Source organism: Ursus americanus, chromosome 8, assembly GCF_024610735.1.
Source record: "Ursus americanus isolate L20-20 chromosome 8, mUrsAme1.1.p, whole genome shotgun sequence".
Taxonomy (NCBI): Eukaryota; Metazoa; Chordata; class Mammalia; order Carnivora; family Ursidae; genus Ursus; species Ursus americanus.
This window is the reverse complement of record NC_142134.1, coordinates 52,184,009-52,203,387: the sequence shown is the minus strand read 5'-3', so window position 1 is coordinate 52,203,387 and position 19,379 is coordinate 52,184,009. Positions and strand designations below refer to the sequence as shown.

Genomic DNA, 19,379 nt, shown 5'->3' with positions numbered 1-19,379 from the left:
CTCACCAGATTGATCAGCCTTCTCATTGCATGCTCATGAGAGCAAACACATTCACAGGGATCGAATCCACCTTCTGCCATGATTGCCCAGCGTGATTTAACTTGACTGCTTAAATCTAGGAGAAAGAGAAAAAAAAATGTAAGACAACCACTGAGTGTTACTCTTTCTGTTGAGCTATGAAAATTCGTATTATTGTATAGACTCATAATAATTCTCTTAAACTAAGGATAGTTCATATTTATTAAAGACCTGTATTTATGAATTTATTACTAATTATATATATGAATTAGGGATTAATTATATAAATTACAAATCTATAGAAATGATTGCCTACCCCTGTAGAGGCAGACTAATTTCCTACAAATGTGAGTGTCTTCAGACGCTCTATCCTGGCTCTCCTGTGAAGCAGATGATGCTAGAGTCCTAGTCTGCTTAATTACTTCATTCTTTAACTTCGTTAGCTATAGTACTGCTATAGACTGAATGCTTGTGTCCTCCTTAAAATTCATATTATTAAAAAGGAGACAGCAGGCCCCAAAATGGAGTCACTCATGCCAAAGTCCATGTCAGCAGTGGACCTAATACCCACAATCTAACTGCAGTTTCAACACCAAAAACTGTAACCTTTAGCCAGTCAACACTAGTGAGATAATCCATCCATACGCCCCTTCCATTCCCCTTAGGAAGGTGACCTTGCCTAAAATAATATATTCTTTGCTAATAATTTCCTTTTTCCACCCCCCTTTCTGCCTTTAAAACACTTTCCTTTTCTACAGCTTGGTGGAGCTCCTTTCTATTTACTAGATGGGATGCTGCCCGACTCATGAATTGTTGAATAAAACCAATTTGATCTTTAAATTCACTGCTTAATTTTTGTTATTTAACAAATTTGGTGAAAGCGGCAGGATCAAGAGAGACTTCTGATAGCTTTGGGGATAACAAGAAACACAGATGTGGTACTCCATGAACTGTTCAAGTTCTCTTTCTTTCTAGCCATTTCTGGGGGCCATTGGGAATTGGGAAGTTCCTGTCCTTTCTGAGCTCTGCTCTCTTTGTGCTGAACTCCTAAAATAACCAGCTTTTCAGTCCAAGTCTTCATGGGTCAGCTTGAGCTGACACACAGTTCCATGTGGAACCTGAGTCCCTACCTCTTGGTTCAGTCCACCATTCCCCAGTTGTTTAGAATACCCTTCCTCAGTTCCAGTCACAGTAGCCACTTACTGGGATTTGGTGGTTTAGTCCTTTCCTCAGTTCCAACCTACAGTCCCCACTTACTAGAGTCTGCTGGTTTAAGGCATGCTGAGAATTGGTGATGGTATGCAAGGCCTTCTCTTGGCCAGTCCACAGTAACACCTTTTGGTTGCTGCTGGTATGTTCAAATGCACATCTGTTTGTTTTATTTTGTGTAGATAAAGGGTTATAGCTAACAGAATCTCAGAAGTAAAAAAAAAGCCACAAAAATCAGTGGGCACTGGCAGAACACTTAAGAGCTGTTAGAGTACCCATCACCCAACTCAAAAATTCCTGCATTAAGCAGGTCATTGAACAGGTTAGGTTGACACTAGGTCACCTGCCAACCTCAAGAAAATTTCTGTGCAATGAGTTACACTGTAATACTGTACAATTCCCAACCCTGAGGCACATCCCTTTGTATCAGCTCAGCCCTAGGACAACTAAAGTTGGGATCCTTAAACTCTAGAGAGTCTAGCATGCTTCCTTCTGGCACCCCTGCTTATTTTTTTTTTAAGATTTTATTTATTTATTTGACAGAGATAGAGACAGCCAGCGAGAGAGGGAACACAAGCAGGGGGAGTGGGAGAGGAAGAAGCAGGCTCATAGCGGAGGAGCCTGATGTGGGGTTCGATCCCATAACGCCGGGATCACGCCCTGAGCCGAAGGCAGACGCTTAACCGCTGTGCCACCCAGGCGCCCCTATTTTATGCCTAAGAACTATGGTCCACAGGATACATTGACAAAAGTGGCAAAATCTTTCTAAGCTTTTTTGTGTCCTGACAACCTGGCTTGGTAACCATCAGATTGGCAGCCCCAAAATGTGGCCAGACAGAAATATGGATAATACCCCATTTACAGCTAGATCTGGCTGCACAGAAAAGGCTGGTTAAATTCTAATTGTGGCTAGGGTCCTACCAAACTGTTCTCAGAGGAGTTACAACCTAGAATTACAATGGCCATTATAAGAAATGTTCCAATTAGATAAGATCACTTAAGAAGTGCACTTAAAAGCAAGGCTTCCAAATCAAACAGAATGGGTTGCCTATTTTAATTGGTATGCAAGAGATTCCAAAAGGCTTCAAAATTCCAAAATAGCTTCATTAAAAGATTTGTTTTAAAAGGCTGGTGAAAAACTAAAGATGTAAAAGGTACGTAAAGGCAAAAAGCTTTAATTCTTATTGCTTCCTTCTATCTTCCTTTATTTGAGGACTCATTCTAGTACTCCTCTATCTGAGCTGCCTTTATGGACTATAAACAAAAGTCCACCAAGTTAATGACCTTACAGACCCCTCCCATACCTGATCTCAAAGGAGGGCTCCTCCCAAATGGAAGATTTTCTGGTAAACTGCTACATTATTCTCTTAAATAGCTAAGGGAAAACTAACATTAAAAAATCTTGCCAAATTCTGGTAAAAAAACAGAGTTAAAGATGGGATCCCAGAAAAACTGGGAGAAGGTGGCTAAGGATGAAAATTCTTACCAGAGTCAGCTCTCCCAGATATGTCTGTAGGACCCCAGAAAGAAAGGAAAGGAAGCTATCTTTTGCACTCTCCTTGGGGATCCCTCTTACATTCAAGGGGGGTTATTCGATAGGGCCAGAAATGTTTGCTGTTTGTCCCAGGTGAAAACTGACAAGATACCTAAAAGAATTTTTAAGTAGCTCTGTGACTGGCGATTGGCTGGGTTGAAAGCTGATACACAGAGCCTGATTAAGAATTTTTTTAGGCCTCCTCCCATAAGCTAAAATGAAACTAGGTACCCAGAAGGAAAGAAAAAAATCTTCTGAAGCCTTCGTAAAAGTATTCACTTAAAAAAAAAAAAAAAGTAATTAGATGGGTGGATCAACCTATGATGTCATTCAAATTGCAACCCAATTCTTTGAGAAATTGAGAGCAACTGTCTACATTTTACAAATCTTGGCAAAATTAGAAATGCAGCTCTAGAGGCAATTCAAAGTTCACCTATTCCTTTTATTACCAATTCCAAAGCCTCTATTTATCTCAAAAGGCTTATTGACCTTGCAAAACCGAAGTCCTCAGAGGCACTTGCATTCTTCCCCTGTGCCTTTGAGATATAAATATTAAATCTTATCTAGACCATCCCAATTCCTAAGACTGAAAATAAAATTCAAATTGCAAATAAGGCGCTCTTGTCTAAACTCTAGGCCAGAACCTCAAGATTTTGTCTCTACAAATACAAATCCTTTTTTTTTCTTTAGTAATCTCTACACCCAATGTGGGGTTGGAACTCATGACCTTAAGCATCAAAAGTCACATGCTCTTCCTACTGAGCCATCCAGGTGCCCCAACAAATACAAATCTTAAAAAGTCTTCTCCATGGGGGGCCTGGGTGGCTCAGTTGGTAGTGCATGCAACGCCTGATCTCCAGTTGTGAGTTCAAAGCCCATGTTGGGCGTAGAGCTTACTTTAAAATAGAACTGCTTAACTGGCTTAAAAATAAGTGCTTATTAAGTACTTACAAATCTCAGAAATATAATAGAAATGCACCCAAATGTTTTTCAAATTCACATGATCTAGGATAATTTTCAGTATAAAAGCTAGTTAAAGTATGCTGATTTAACTAAAACAGACATGTCTTTCAGGTTATCAGATTAAATATAAAACTTTTATTGTACCAGTCAAGTAAGTTCATTTATCTCTCACAAAATGTGTCAGCCAAAAAAATAGCTTGGAACAATGGCTGATTCTGTCTAATGTCTAATGGCTTTTGTGTATATTCTAAACATAATTGTTAAAAACAATTAAAAAGACTAAATAAAAAGTTTCCAGGTAAATTTTAGTTTCCTCCCAATCTTTTTGATAACCTGAAACCTTGAAGTTCTGTTAATTTAGATAATGATTTAGGGGCGCCTGGGTGGCTCGTCGATTAAGTGTCTGCCTTTGGCTTGGGTCATAGTCCTGAGGTCCTGGGATCGAGCCTCACACTGGGGGGGGGGGAGGTCTCTGCTCAGCAGGGAGTCTGCTTCTCCCTCTCCCCCTGAACCTCCCCACTTGCGCTGTCTTCTCTCTCTCTCTCTCTCAAATAAATAAAATCTAAAAAAAAAAAAATTTTTTTTAATAATTTTTAAAAATTTAGATGATATAAGTTAAATTCATTAAATATCATTTCCAAATAAGATAAAATATTGAAACACTAATTACTGAACATAAGTTTATCGATTTTTGGCTTCCTTTTATAGAGGAATTAAAGATATTTGGGGAAAGCATGTTTCTAGAAATTATAGAAAGTATTTAAAGTCTGCCAAGCCACAGGATGCTAATGCAATGACAACTGTTTACTTCTTTACTTTCATTAGCAACTAAGGTTTCTAAAGGTTAAAAACTTTAATATATGCTATAGTAAGGGAAACACTTGCCTATGCAAGGAAAGTTAAGATGTGTGTTCTTGGTAAAGAAGGCATGTAAATTGGAACCGGGCCCTGAATTTTAGGGTTCTCCAAGTATCTGGCTACGACACACCATGCTACTGTTTACAGTTTTCTCCCACTCTTTTGATATGGAATCACTAAGAATAAGGATTCCCCTGGAATCTCCTTGGAAGGGATTATACCAGGGCCTCCTCACTACCCAGATGATAGGGACTCTAACCCTGGATACACATTCCACAGCTGACAAAAAACGGCACCTGACATCTGGTCCTATACAAACACCAGAGACCTCCAAATCAAAGTGACCGGGAAGATTAGCTGACATGGAGGTGGTTTCTCCCTAGACACTGGATCAAGAATTCATATTTTAACTAAACATGAAACCCTTTCTTCTTTCTTTTCTTTACTGTGGTACTAGCCTGGAAAGATGATGCTAGCATCCATATCTCCCAGGCCACTGCTGGGGGGCGGGGGGTAACCTATGGAATTCAGAACAACTTTTTATTTCAAGCTAAAGAGAAAACCTAACTGACCTGTGGCTTGAACGAGCAAACACAATAACTCCTCTGAATTAATCTATTAACAGTACTATCTTAACAGGAATGGTTGGTGCCCAGACAGGGTCCGTTTTTGTTTATGGTAATCATTCTCCTGAGGCCTATAAATGCCTAGACAGCTGGCAATGCCTCTTTGGTTATCAAAGTGTGCCCCCAACTATTACACCTCATTGGTCAACTCCCCTGAATTTACACTGCCAAGTTAGAAAAGACCTATCAGGAGGCTTTCATGATTCAAATTCACTTTCCTTGGCAGGGCCCTACTTCCATGGTTAGGAGTAAATCTAACTGAGGCTACGATCAGAAACCTCTCCTTAACTCTTAAAAGTATTACAAAATCCACAATAGCTGCCCAACAAAAATCCTTAGACTGTCTGGCTACAATTGTTCTTTTTGTTTTTTTGGTTTTTATATTTTGGGTTTTTTTTTTTTTTTTTTTGCAGTTATTTTGGATACCAGAATAGGCCTTATTTATCTTTTACCTGAGCAAGGAGGTGTCTGTGCTGTGACCACCACTACCTACAGCACCTGGATTAACATTTCCGGGAAAGTTGAAACTTAGTTATGGAAGATCACTGAGCAAGCCAGTTGGCTTAAAAAAAATGACTTCCTTCAGCAGGGCGTTTCTTTGACTTACTTGATTTTGATTGGTTTTGGTCTTGGGAACCATAGCTCTGAAGTGCATTCTGAACACTGGGAAATCATCCTGAATATAATAATCCTAATAATCTCTCTGGCACATTACAGTCTCTCAAAAGCTTTACATGTATGTTCCTAGCTGCTAACCACCATGCAAATGATCTCCCTAAGATGGGAACATCAGAAAAGGAACAAAGAGGGGCTGGCTCAGTTGGTAGGGCATGATTCTTGATCTTGAGGTTGTGAGTTCAAGCCCCACGTTGGGTGTGGAGATTACTTGAAAATAAAATCTTTTTTTTTTTTTAAGATTTTATTTATTTATTGGAGAGAGAGAGAGAGGAAGCACAAGCAGAGGGAGGGGCAAAGGCAAAGGGAGAAGCAGACTCCCCGCTAAGCAGGCAGCCCAACGCTGTGCTTGATCCAAGAACCACAGGATCATGACCTGAGCTGAAGCCAGATGCTTAACTGACTGAGCCACCCAGGCACCCCTAAAATAAAATCTTTAAAAAAAATTGTGAACCTCAAGTTGTAGCCTATCACAGAGATTAAGCAAAAAAGAAAAAAAAAAGTCACAATCTGTGAATACCTCAAACAAAAATGGACAGAAACCAGGACACCTGGGTGGCTCAGTCAGTTAAGCGGCTGCCTTTGGCTCAGGTCACGATCCCAGGGTCCTGGGATCAAGTGCCATGTCAGGCTCCTTGCTCAGCAGCAAGCATGCTTCTCTCTCTGCCTGCTCTGCCTGCCACTCCCCCAACTTGTGCTCTCTCTGATAATTAAATAAAATCTTTAAAAAAAAGGACAGGAGGACAGAAATGGTCAGAACTTCAGAGCTGAAAGTGGTACTAATGCCTTAAATTTTGGTCACACATCTCAGTGAAGCTGCAAGTCTCATCAAAAGCAGTGAACTGTTAAAAAGGAGATAAGCCAAAATGGAGTCACTTGTGCTAAACTCCACATCAGCAAACCAAGACTTATTACACAACTTAATTAAAGTTTGGACCACCCAGGAATGCAACCTTTAACCAGTCAACATGGAATTACCTAGTTAGCACTAGTGAGATAATCTTCCTGATAGACCATTAGGAAAATGGAAGGTGCTCTTGCCTGAAACAATGCATTCTTTGCTAATAATTTCCTCTTCTACCCTTCTGTCTTTAAAAACCTTTCCTTTTCTATAGTTCGTCAGAGCTCCCTTCTATTTGCTAGAGGATGCTGCCCAATTCATGAATTGTTGGATAAAGCTAATTTTATTTTTAAATTTACTCAGTTGAGGGGTGCCAGGCTGGCTCAGTCAGTGGAACATGCAACTCTTGACCTCAGGGTTGTAAGTTCAAGCCCCACACTGGTTATAGAAAGAAAACTTTAAAAAAAAAATTTAAACCTTAAAAATAAAATTTACTCAGTTGAATTTTTGTTATTTAACAGTATGTTGAAGGCTTAATACCCAATTTGATGGTTTTTGGAGGTAGGGTCTTTGAGAAGTAATTAGATCATGACAGTGGATCCTTTATGAATGGAATTAATGTCCTTAAAGAGACATGACAAAGATGATCTCTCTCTGTACCATGTGAAGATACAGCAAGAAGGCATCCATCTACAAACCAGCAAGAGGGCTCTCATCAGAAATTGCATCTGCCAGCACCTTGATCATGGACCTACCAGACTTCAGAACTATGACAAATCAATGTTTGTTGTCTAAGCCACCCAGTCTCCGGTATTTTGTTGTAAAAAGCCCAAACTAATGAAGAGAACTTGAAGCCTTTAACCTACTAAGAAAGCCCTCTGAAAGAAAAAAAAGTTATCTAAAATGATACCAATGTTGAGTGGGGGAGGGGCACACAAAGTAACTTAACAATAGCCAGGAAATAACTGGGAAGATTTTGAAAAATAAGATTAACAAGTGAGAGGCCAAGATGGAATACAACTGGTATTTAAGATGGAAGAGACAGACCAATGAAACAATTCATATATTAACTTAAAGGAACTTCATTCATTCAAAAACTACTTAGCACCTGTACTAGGCATTTGAAATATAAAAATGAGCAAAAACCAATACAGTCTTTCCCTAACAGTGTTCACATTCTAATGGTCGAGACATATATTAACCTAAACATTTTTTTATTTTTTATTTATTTTTTTAATTCTAAGATTTTATTTATTTATTTATTTGTCAGAGAGAACACAAGCAAAGGGAGCGGCAGGCAGAGGGAAAGGGAGAAGCAGGCTCCCCACTGAGCAGAGAGCCTGATGTGGGGCTCGATCCCAGCACCCTGGGATCACGACCTGAGCCAAAGGCAGATGCCTAACTGACTGAGCCACCCACACACCCCTAACCCAAATATTTTTAAAATTATAAATACAAACTTGTAAATGCTATCAAAGATAAATGGACCAAAAGACTTTTGGAAACACAAGCCACAAAATGAGAGAAAATATTTGCATATATGTTAAGAGTTTAATATCCAGAATATATGAAGAACCCCTCTAACAAGAAAAAAATGACCCAATTTTTAAATGGGTAAAGGACTTGAACAGATATTTCTCTAAAGATATACAATGACCAATAAGCATATGAAAAAATGCTTAATGTCATTAATCATCAGGGAAATAAAAATCAAAACCATGAGATACCACTTCATACCTATTAGGATGACTATAATCAAAGAAATAAAAGTAAATGATGTGAAGAAATCAGAACACCTCTATATTGCCAGTGGGAACATAAAATGGTGTAGCCTCTCTAGAAAACAGTTCAGCGGTTCCTTAAAAAGTTAAACATAGAGGGGCACCTGGGTGGCTCAGATGGTTAAGCGTCTGCCTTCAGCTCGGGTCATGATCTCCAGGTCCTGGGATCAAGGACCCTGTCGGACTCCCAGCTCAGAGGGGAGTCTGCTTCTCCTCTCCCACTCCCCCTCCTCCTGCTTGTGCTCTCTCTCTTTCTCTCTCAAATGAATATATAAAATCTTAAAAAAAAAAAAAAAAAGTTAAACATAGAATTATCAATGACCCAGGAGTGCCTGGGTGGCTCAGCCGGTTGAGTGCCCGACTCTCAATTTCGGCTCAGGTCACGATCTCAGGGTCAGAGGATCAAGCCCCACATCAGGCTCTGCACTCAGCATGGAGTCTGACTATCCCTCTCCCTCTGCCCACCCACCTCACTCACATTTACGCTCTAAAATGAATAAAATCTTTAAAAAAAAAAAAAGAATTATCAATGATGCAGCAATTCTACTTCTAGATATACACCCCAAAGATTTGAAAATGGACTCAGATACTCGTATATTAATTACAACAGCATTATTCATGATAGCCAAAAGGTAGAAACAATCCACATGGCCATCAACCGATAAATGGAGGAACAGAATGTGGTATATGCATGCAATGGGATATTATTCAGCCATAAAAAGGAATGGAAATATGACACATGATTAGGCTGTGAAAACATTATGCTAAATAAGTCAGACACAAAAGGACAAATATTGTATGATTCCACTTCCATGAAATATCTAGAACAAGAAAATTCATACAGACAGAAAGTAGAATGGTGGTTTCCAGAGGATAGGGAAGAAGGGAATGGAGAGTCATTGCTTAACGAATACAGAATTTCTGTTTGGGGTGATAAAAAAGTTTTGGAAATACATAGCAGTGATAATTGTACAACACTGTGAAGGTAATTAGTGCGACTGAATTGTAAACTTGACACAATGGTTAAAATAGCAAAATCTGGGGGCGCCTGGGTGGCTCAGTCGTTACACGTCTGCCTTCAGCTCAGGGCGTGATCCCAGGGTCCTGGGATCGAGCCCTGCATCGGGCTCCCTGCTCCGCTGGGAGCCTGCTTCTTCCTCTTCCACCCCCCTCTCCGGCTTGTGTCCCCTCTCTCGCTGGCTATCTCTCTGTCAAATAAATAAAAAAATCTTAAAAAAAAAAAAACAAAATCTGTTATATTATATATATTATATATTTTACCCAATTAAAAAAAACATTCTGGTCGTCTAGGACTAGAGGGCTTGGGAAGAAATGGGGACTAACTGCTAACTGGTACCTGCTTTCTTCTGGGGTTAAGAAAATGTTCTAAAATTGAGAGAGTTAAGATGGCGGAGAAGTAGGAGACACCGTTTTCAGCCGGTCCTCCGAGTCGAGCTGGATAGGTACCAGACCAGCCTAAACAACCACGGAACCAGCCTGAGACGCAGGAAGACGCATCTGGATCTCTACAAATGAACATCTCCAGCGCTGAGTATTGAGGTACGAAGCGGGGAGCCATGAAACTGTGCACAGATATCGGAAGATAAACGGAAGGGGGAGGGAGCCGCCGCATTCGGGCGCCGGGAAGCAGTAGCCACTTGCACGGGAGAGCGGGCGGGGCTAGCGGACGGCACCCGCAAAACAGCAGACTGAGACCGTGAGCCGGGTGCGCGCGCCACCAGGCATCTCGTGGATCACCGGAATCCCGGTGCGCTCACTGGATCCAGACTGAGACCAGGAGATCCGGGAGCGCGCGTGGGGCGGCTGGCGGTTGGCGGCATTAGAAACACAAAGGACAGAGATGCGCCGGCCCTGGAAGTGAGGGCTGGGACGCCGGGTGTGGGGCGCACATCCCGGGATGCTGCAGGGTTGAGCAGCACCAACAGAAACAGAGTTAAAGTGGCCAGAACATTAGTAGAGAACGGGCCGCAATCCTTCTGTTCCGTGACAGAGGCTGAAATTTGGCCGCTGCTGCTCTGACTCTCAGAAGAGGCACAGCAAACCGCCAGGGAAAGCCGCCAGAGAACAAAAGCCTGGAAATACCGGCTCAGGGAGTGCCCATCCCCATCCCCCCTCGCAGGGGACACGGAGACTCTACCCAAACAGGGTTGCCTGAGTATCGGCGCGGCAGGCCCCTCCCCCAGAAGGCAGGCTGAAAAATCAAGAAGCCCACAACCCGAGGCGCCTGGGTGGCGCAGTCACTGAGCGCCTGCCTTCGGCTTAGGGCGTGATCCCAGCGTTCCGGAAAGGAGTCCCTCATCGGGCTCCTCCGCTGGGAACCTGCTTCTTCCTCTCCCACTCCCCTGCTTCTGTTCCCTCTCTCGCTGGTTGGCTGCCACATAAATAAATAAATAAAATCTTTAAAGAAGAAGCCCACATCCCTAAGATCCCTATAAAACAAGGGGCACGGCCTGGGACCCAGTCAATAATTTGGGCTCTGGAAATCCCGCAACCTCTCTTCATCAGAATGACAAGAAGGAGAAGCCCCCCCCCAGCAAAGAAAAGACAGTGAGTCTGTGGCCTCTGCCACAGAAATAATGGATATGGATGTAACCAAATTATCAGAAATGGAATTCAGAGTAACGATGGTCAAAATGATGAGTAGAATTGAAAAAACTATTAACGAAAAGGTTACTGAGAATATAGAATCCCTAAGGACAGAAATGAGAGCGAATCTGACAGAAATTAAAAATTCTATGAGCCAAATGCAGGCAAAACTAGAGGCTCTGACGGCCAGGGTCGCAGAAGCAGAGGAACGGGTTAGTGAATTGGAGGATGGGTTAATAGAGGAAAAAATGAAAATAGAAGATGGTCTTAAAAAAATCCACGCCCACGAATGTAGGTTACGGGAGATTACTGACTCAATGAAACGATCCAATGTTAGAATCATCGGCATCCCTGAGGGGGTGGAGAAAAACAGAGGTCTAGAAGAGATATTTGAACAAATTGTAGCTGAAAACTTCCCTAATCTAGCAAGGGAAACAAACATTCGTGTCCAAGAGGCAGAGAGGACCCCTCCCAAGCTCAACCGTGACAAACCTACGCCACGTCATGTCATAGTGCATTTTGCAAATATTAGATGCAAGGATACAGTATTGAAAGCGGCCAGGGCAAAGAAATTTCTCACATACCAAGGCAAAAGCATCAGAATTACGTCAGACCTGTCTACACAGACCTGGAATGAGAGAAAGGGTTGGGGGAGCATATTTAAAGCTCTTTCAGAGAAAAACATGCAGCCAAGGATCCTTTATCCAGCAAGGCTGTCATTCAGAATTGATGGAGAAATAAAGACATTTCAGAATCGCCAGTCACTAACCAATTTTGTAACCACGAAACCAGCCCTACAGGAGATATTACAGGGGGTTCTATAAAAGTAAAAAGGCCCCAAGAGTGATACAGAACAGAAAGTCACAGCCAATACAAACAAAGACTTTACTGGCAACATGGCAACATTAAAATCATATCTCTCAGTAATCAGTCTTAATGTAAATGGTTTGAACCATCCCATAAAATGCCACAGGGTTGCAGATTGGATAAAAAGAAATGACCCATCCATTTGCTGTCTACAAGAGACTCATTTCAAACCCAAAGATGCATTCAGACTGAGAGTAAGGGGATGGAGTACCATCTTTCACGCAAATGGACCTCAAAAGAAAGCTGGGGTAGCAATTCTCATATCAGATAAATTGGATTTTAAACTACAGACTATAGTTAGAGACGCAGAAGGGCACTATATTATTCTTAAGGGAAGTATTCAACAAGTGGATATGACAATTATAAATATATATGCCCCCAACAGGGGAGCAGCAAGATACACAAGCCAACTCTTAACCAGAATAAAGAGACATATAAATAAAAATACATTAATAGTAGGGGACCTCAACACTCCACTATCAGAAATAGACAGAATACCCTGGCAAAAACTAAGCAAAGAATCAAAGGCTTTGAATGCCATACTCGACGAGTTGGACCTCATAGATATATATAGAACACTACACCCCAGAACCAAAGAATACTCATTCTATTCTAATGCCCATGGAACATTCTCAAGAATAGACCATGTTCTGGGACACAAAACAGGTCTCAACCGATACCAAAAGATTGAAATTATCCCCTGCATATTCTCAGACCACAACGCTCTGAAATTGGAACTCAACCACAAGGAAAAATTTGGAAGAAACTCAAACACTTGGAGACTAAGAACCATCCTGCTCAGGAATGACTCGATAAACCAGGAAATCAAAAATCAAATTAAACAATTTATGGAGACCAATGAGAATGAAAATACAACAGTCCAAAACCTATGGGATACTGCAAAGGCAGTCCTAAGGGGGAAATACATAGCCATCCAAGCCTCACTCAAAAGAATAGAAAAATCTAAAATGCAGTTTTTATATTCTCACCTCAAGAAGCTGGAACAGCAACAGAGGGACAGGCCTAATCCACGCACAAGGAAGCAGCTGACCAAAATTAGAGCTGAAATCAATCAAGCAGAAACCAGAAGTACAGTAGAGCAGATCAACAGGACTAGAAGCTGGTTCTTTGAAAGAATCAATAAAATTGACAGACCACTGGCAAGACTTATCCAAAAGAAAAGAGAAAGGACCCAGATTATTAAAATTATGAATGAAAAAGGAGAGGTCATGACGAGCACCATTGAAATTGGAAGGATTATTAGAAATTTTTATCAACAGCTATATGCCAATAAACTAAGCAATCTGGAAGAGATGGAATCCTACCTGGAAACCTATAAACTACCAAGACTGAAACCGGAAGAAATTGATTCCTTAAACAGGCCAATTAATTATGAAGAAATTGAGTCAGTGATAAACAACCTTCCAAATAACAAAACTCCAGGCCCGGATGGTTTTCCTGGGGAATTCTACCAAACATTCAAAGAAGAAATAATACCTATTCTCCTAAAGCTATTTCAAAAAATAGAAACAGAAGGAAAGCTACCAAACTCTTTCTATGAGGCCAATATTACCTTGATCCCCAAACCAGGCAAAGACCCCATCAAAAAGGAGAATTACAGACCGATTTCCCTAATGAATATGGACGCCAAAATCCTCAACAAGATACTTGCTAATAGAATCCAACAGTACATTAAAAGGATTATCCATCACGATCAAGTGGGATTCATACCTGGGATGCAAGCATGGTTCAATATTCGCAAATCAATCAGCGTGATACATCATATCAACAAGAAAAGACTCAGGAACCATATGATCCTCTCAATCGATGCTGAAAAAGCATTTGACAAAATACAGCATCCTTTCCTGATTAAAACCCTTCAGAGTGTAGGAATAGAAGGTACATTTCTCAATCTCATAAAAGCAATCTATGAAAAGCCTACTGCAAATATTATTCTCAATAGGGAAAAGCTGGAAGCCTTTCCCTTAAGATCAGGAACTCGACAAGGATGCCCACTCTCGCCACTATTATTCAACATAGTACTAGAAGTCCTTGCAACAGCAATCAGACGACAAAAAGGGATCAAAGGTATTCAAATTGGCAAAGAAGAAGTCAAAATGTCTCTCTTTGCAGATGACATGATACTCTATATGGAAAACCCAAAAGAAGCCACTCCCAAACTATTAGAAGTTATAGAGCAATTCAGTAACGTGGCAGGATACAAAATAAATGCTCAGAAATCAGTTGCATTTCTATACACGAATAACGAGACCGAAGAAAGAGAAATTAGGGAATCCATCCCATTTACAATAGCACCAAAAACCATACGTTACCTTGGAATTAACTTAACCAGAGACGTAAAGGACCTATATTCTAGAAACTATAAATCACTCTTGAAAGACATTGAGGAAGACATAAAAAGATGGAAAGATATTCCATGCTCATGGATCGGAAGAATTAACATAGTTAAAATGTCCATGCTACCCAGAGCAATCTACACTTTCAATGCTATCCCATCAAAATACCAAGGACATTTTTCAAAGAACTGGAACAAACAGTCCTTAAATTTGTATGGAAACAGAAAAGGCCCCGAATCTCCAAGGAACTGTTGAAAAGGAAAAACAAAGCTGGGGGCATCACAATGCCGGATTTCGAGCTGTACTACAAAGCTGTGATCACAAAGACAGCATGGTACTGGCACAAAAACAGACACATAGACCAATGGAACAGAACAGAGAGCCCAGAAATGGACCCTCGGCTCTTTGGGCAACTAATCTTTGATAAAGCAGGAAAAAACATCCGGTGGGAAAAAGACAGTCTCTTCAATAAATGGTGCTGGGAAAATTGGACAGTTACATGCAAGAGAATGAAACTTGACCACTATCTCACACCATACACAAAAATAAACTCCAAATGGATGAAAGACCTCGATGTGAGACAGGAATCCATCAAAATTCTAGAGGAGAACATAGGCAGCAACCTCTACGACATCGGCCAAAGCAACCTTTTTCATGACACATCCCCAAAGGCAAGAGAAACAAAAGATAAAATGAATTTATGGGACTTCATCAAGATTAAAAGTTTCTGCACAGCCAAGGAAACAGTCAGAAAAACTAAGAGGCAGCCCACGGAATGGGAGAATATATTTGCAAATGACACTACAGATAAAGGACTGGTATCCAAGATCTACAAAGAACTTCTCAAACTCAATACACGAGAAACAAATAAACAAATCAAAAAATGGGCAGAAGATATGAACAGACACTTTTCCAATGAAGACATACAAATGGCTAACAGACACATGAAAAAATGTTCAAAATCATTAGCCATCAAGGAAATTCAAATCAAAACCACACTGAGATACCACCTTACGCCAGTTAGAATGGCAAAAATAGACAAGGCAAGAAACAACAATTGTTGGAGAGGATGTGGAGAAAGGGGATCCCTCCTACATTGTTGGTGGGAATGCAAGTTGGTACAGCCACTCTGGAAAACAGTGTGGAGGTCCCTTAAAAAGTTACAAATTGAGCTACCCTATGATCCAGCCATTGCACTACTGGGTGTTTACCCCAAAGATACAGACGTAGTGAAGAGAAGGGCCATATGCACCCCAATGTTCATAGCAGCAATGTCCACAATAGCTAAATCGTGGAAGGAGCCGAGATGCCCTGCAACAGATGACTGGATTAAGAAGTTGTGGTCCATATATACAATGGAATATTACTCAGCTATCAGAAAGAACGAGTTCTCAACATTTGCTACAACATGGACAGCACTGGAGGAGATAATGCTAAGTGAAATAAGTCAAGCAGAGAAAGACAACTATCATATGATTTCTCTCATCTATGGAACATAAGAACTAGGATGATCGGTAGGGGAAGAAAGGGATAAAGAAAGGGGGGGTAATCAGAAGGGGGAATGAAACATGAGAGACTATGGACTATGAGAAACAAACTGAGGACTTCAGAGGGGAGGGGGGTGGGGGAATGGGATAGGCCGGTGATGGGTAGTAAGGAGGGCACGTATTGCATGGTGCACTGGGTGTTATACACAACTAATGAATCATCAAGCCTTACATCGGAAACCGGGGATGTACTGTATGGTGACATAATATAATAAAAAATCATTAAAAAAAAAAAAAAAGAAAAGAAAATGTTCTAAAATTGATTATGGTGATGGTCACACAACTCCATGAATATACTAAAAACCACTCATTTTATACTTTGAATGATGCATCATACGGCATGTGAATTATGTCTCAAAAAGGCTGTTACTAAAAAAAAAGTGGGGCATCTGGCTGGCTCAGTCTGAAGAATGTGCGCCTCTTGATCTTGGAGTCATGAGTTCAAGCGCCACGTTGGGGGAGAGATTAAATTATTTCTTTTAAAAAAAGAAAAATGGTGCGTAGAGAACACATACAGTTTCTAAACTTACCTAGGGAATCAGGGAAGATTTTATCAAGAAGTTAACTTTGAGTTGAAAGTGGAAGGATATGATGGAATACAATAGGGCAAGATAGAAGTAGAAGGTGTGAGGACTGGGGTCTGGAGGGCATTCCAGACACAAAAGGAATAGGAGTGTAAAGACCCTGGAGCAAGTAAGAGCATTGACATGGTGGAGGAACTCAATGAAAGCCACAATACACTGGAATCCAGAACAAGAAGAGTCGTTGGAAATGAGACCAGAGAGGTCAAAGGAATGGGCCACACGGGGTCTTCTAGGCCATGTTCAAGATTAGGTCTTCATCCAAATAGCAATGTGAAGCCTATAAAGGCTATGTTTAGAAAAGATCACCTTGGCTGCATTATGGAAAACTGATAGGAAGAAAGCTAGTCAATATAGAAGCCTAATCAAAATGGTCTTTCAATAGGTCAGAAATAATGGTGTCCTTTCTATCCTTTCTAGAATTATCTAGGTTTGATGACAGCATATTAAATCACTGGGGGGAAGAGAAATTATTCCATAAATTATGTAGGGCACAGCTGGCTCCTCACCCTCATTCCTTACACCAAAACAAAGATGTGTTAGTGATTTAACTTTTTTTTTTTAATATTTTATTTATTTGTCAGAGAGCGAGCGAGCGCAAGCAGGGGAAGCGGCAGGCAAATGGAGAGGCAGACTCCCCACTGAGCAAGAAACCGGATGCAGGGACTCAATCCCAGGACCCTGGGATCATGACCTGAGCAGAAGGCAGCTGCTTAATCGACTGAGCCCCCCAGGCGTCCCAGTGATTTAACTTTTTAAAATAAAGGCACACTAAGAAATGGTCAACTAAAGCAACTAGAGCAATGGATCAGAATAGAATACCCACAAACTGACCCATGATTTTTAAGGGGAATTTAGGATACTAATAAAGGTGCCACTTTCAACCATCAACTACTTAATAAATGGTAAGATAACCTTTTTTTTTTAATTGAAGTATAATGCACACATAAAAGACTGGAAAAATATACATCCAACTTAGTAAGTGGTTAGCTCTAGGGAAAAGAATATAATTTTAAGACAGACTTTCACTTTTCAGTTTTTAAACACTTCTTATAATGAATGCGTACTCATATATTAAGAATTTTAAAATACAGAAGCTTAATTTTTAAAAGTCACAAATGTATAACTACAAGAAGACTACTGGAATACTTGCAAAGCAACATAAATCAAAGAAACTATACAGGACCAATAAATTTGACAGCCAAAAATTATAAAAGTTTCTATAAACCAAAAATATATTGTAAATAAAAAGACAAAGAATGTGGAAAAACACTTGCAACACATATCTGGTTAATTTCCTTAATTTACAGTGAACTCCAAAAAATCAATATAGAAATGGCAACCTTACAAAAAATGAGCAAAGATCATGTTCACAGGAAAATACAGAGCCAATAAACAAAAAATATAAGAGGTGCAAATCCAATTATCACTTTCATGTATCCAAAGATTGGTAAAAATTAATTTATCTAGTTAACTTGGATATCCATACCCAAATAATCATGTAATGTTGTTGTATAAAGATGTTCAGTGTTTATGAAAGCAAAAAAATGATAAAGCAAAGTGTATATCCTTCATCCTTATGGTTCTAATTAAATAAATGATAGTATGAGTACATGAAATCCTACACAGCTGTTGAAAACAATGAGGCATGGGGCACCTGTGTGGCTTAGTCAGTTAAGTGTCTGATTTCGGTTCAGGTCATGGTCTTAGGGTCCTGGGACAGAGCCTCGCAGCTGGCTCAGAGCTCAGCGGGGAGTCATCTTATCCTTCTTCCTCTGTCCTTCCCCTCCTCGTGCTTGCTCTATCGCTCAAATAAATAAATAAAATCTTCAACAACAACAAAAAAAAGAATGAGGCAAATTTCTTTGTAATGATCTGGGGAAATATCCAAGATAGACTGAGGTGAAATCAAGTTTCAGAACAGTCAGGGCAAACCTACTTGCCATCTAGTATCTTCAGAGATCTGTATGCCTGAGCTAAGGGGAGGTAGGTAGAGGAAGAGGAGCCAGTCACAGGCCATCTAAGCTGGAGAGCCTAACTCTTCCAGAAGGTACGAAATACCAAATACAAACTCTGCCTACTTCACAGTTTTGTCTGAGCCCAATTTTTTAAAAAAATGATTAGCCTTCCTGTCAAAGAACTTACTGTACATATCCAATACAGAAGACCCTGAAAATAAATAAATCCCACTCTTACAGGCAGATAAAATTCACCCTTGAAAGCCTGTTTCTCACCTGTCTTTCCAAATCCATAAGCGAATCTCCATTTACAAATACTGGCCCTTCCTTCCTATCTGTGCCTCCCCAGGCCAATAAAGCATCAGCTGAAATTAAAAGATATTATGAGATTTTTTAAAATGAAATTCAAATACTAAAATGCCTAATACCTACCCAGTTCTGTAGCCTCTGAACACAGAAATGCTAACTAACGAATTGCCTTTATAAAGGGAGACTTGTTTCTATCACCCATAAAAATTGCAAAACACAGCTATTTTTAAGTCTTTTCTTAAAATCCATTTGATTAATAAAACTAGATTCCACCAATACTGCCATCACCCTCCACCTCCAAAAAGTCCACAGCTTCTTGAGGGCAGGAACCTAACTTAGTCATCATTCTGTCTCCAAACACTTCCTTCGCTGCTTAAGCCACAGCAATGAATAAATATTTGCTGAATCTCTGACGTTTATTTTCCCTGTTATCTATATATGCCAGAAGCATGTAAATCAACTAGAATTTTCTTTTTTTTTTTTTTAAGATTTTACTTGTTTGTCAGAGAGAGAAGAGAGCGAGCACAAGCCAGGGAAGCGGCAGGCAGAGGGCGAAGCAGGCTCCCAACTGAGCAAGGCAGCCGGATGTGGGACTTGATCCTAGACCTGAGCTGAAGGCCCATGCCTAAATGACTGAGCTAGTCAGGC

General features: G+C 40.4%; 1 protein-coding gene across 4 annotated transcripts in view; it reads right to left on the bottom strand.

The window, feature by feature from the left end:
• SMIM14 (small integral membrane protein 14) overlaps nt 1–19,379 on the bottom strand; it is an 81,730-nt gene that overhangs the window by 40,991 nt on the left and 21,360 nt on the right. For all 4 annotated transcript variants that reach the window (XM_087864197.1, XM_087864200.1, XM_087864199.1 and 1 more), the window contains one exon: nt 6–115. In XM_087864197.1, coding sequence (XP_087720323.1) covers nt 6–115 — 110 coding nt within the window. The remainder of the gene's footprint in view (nt 1–5; nt 116–19,379) is intronic.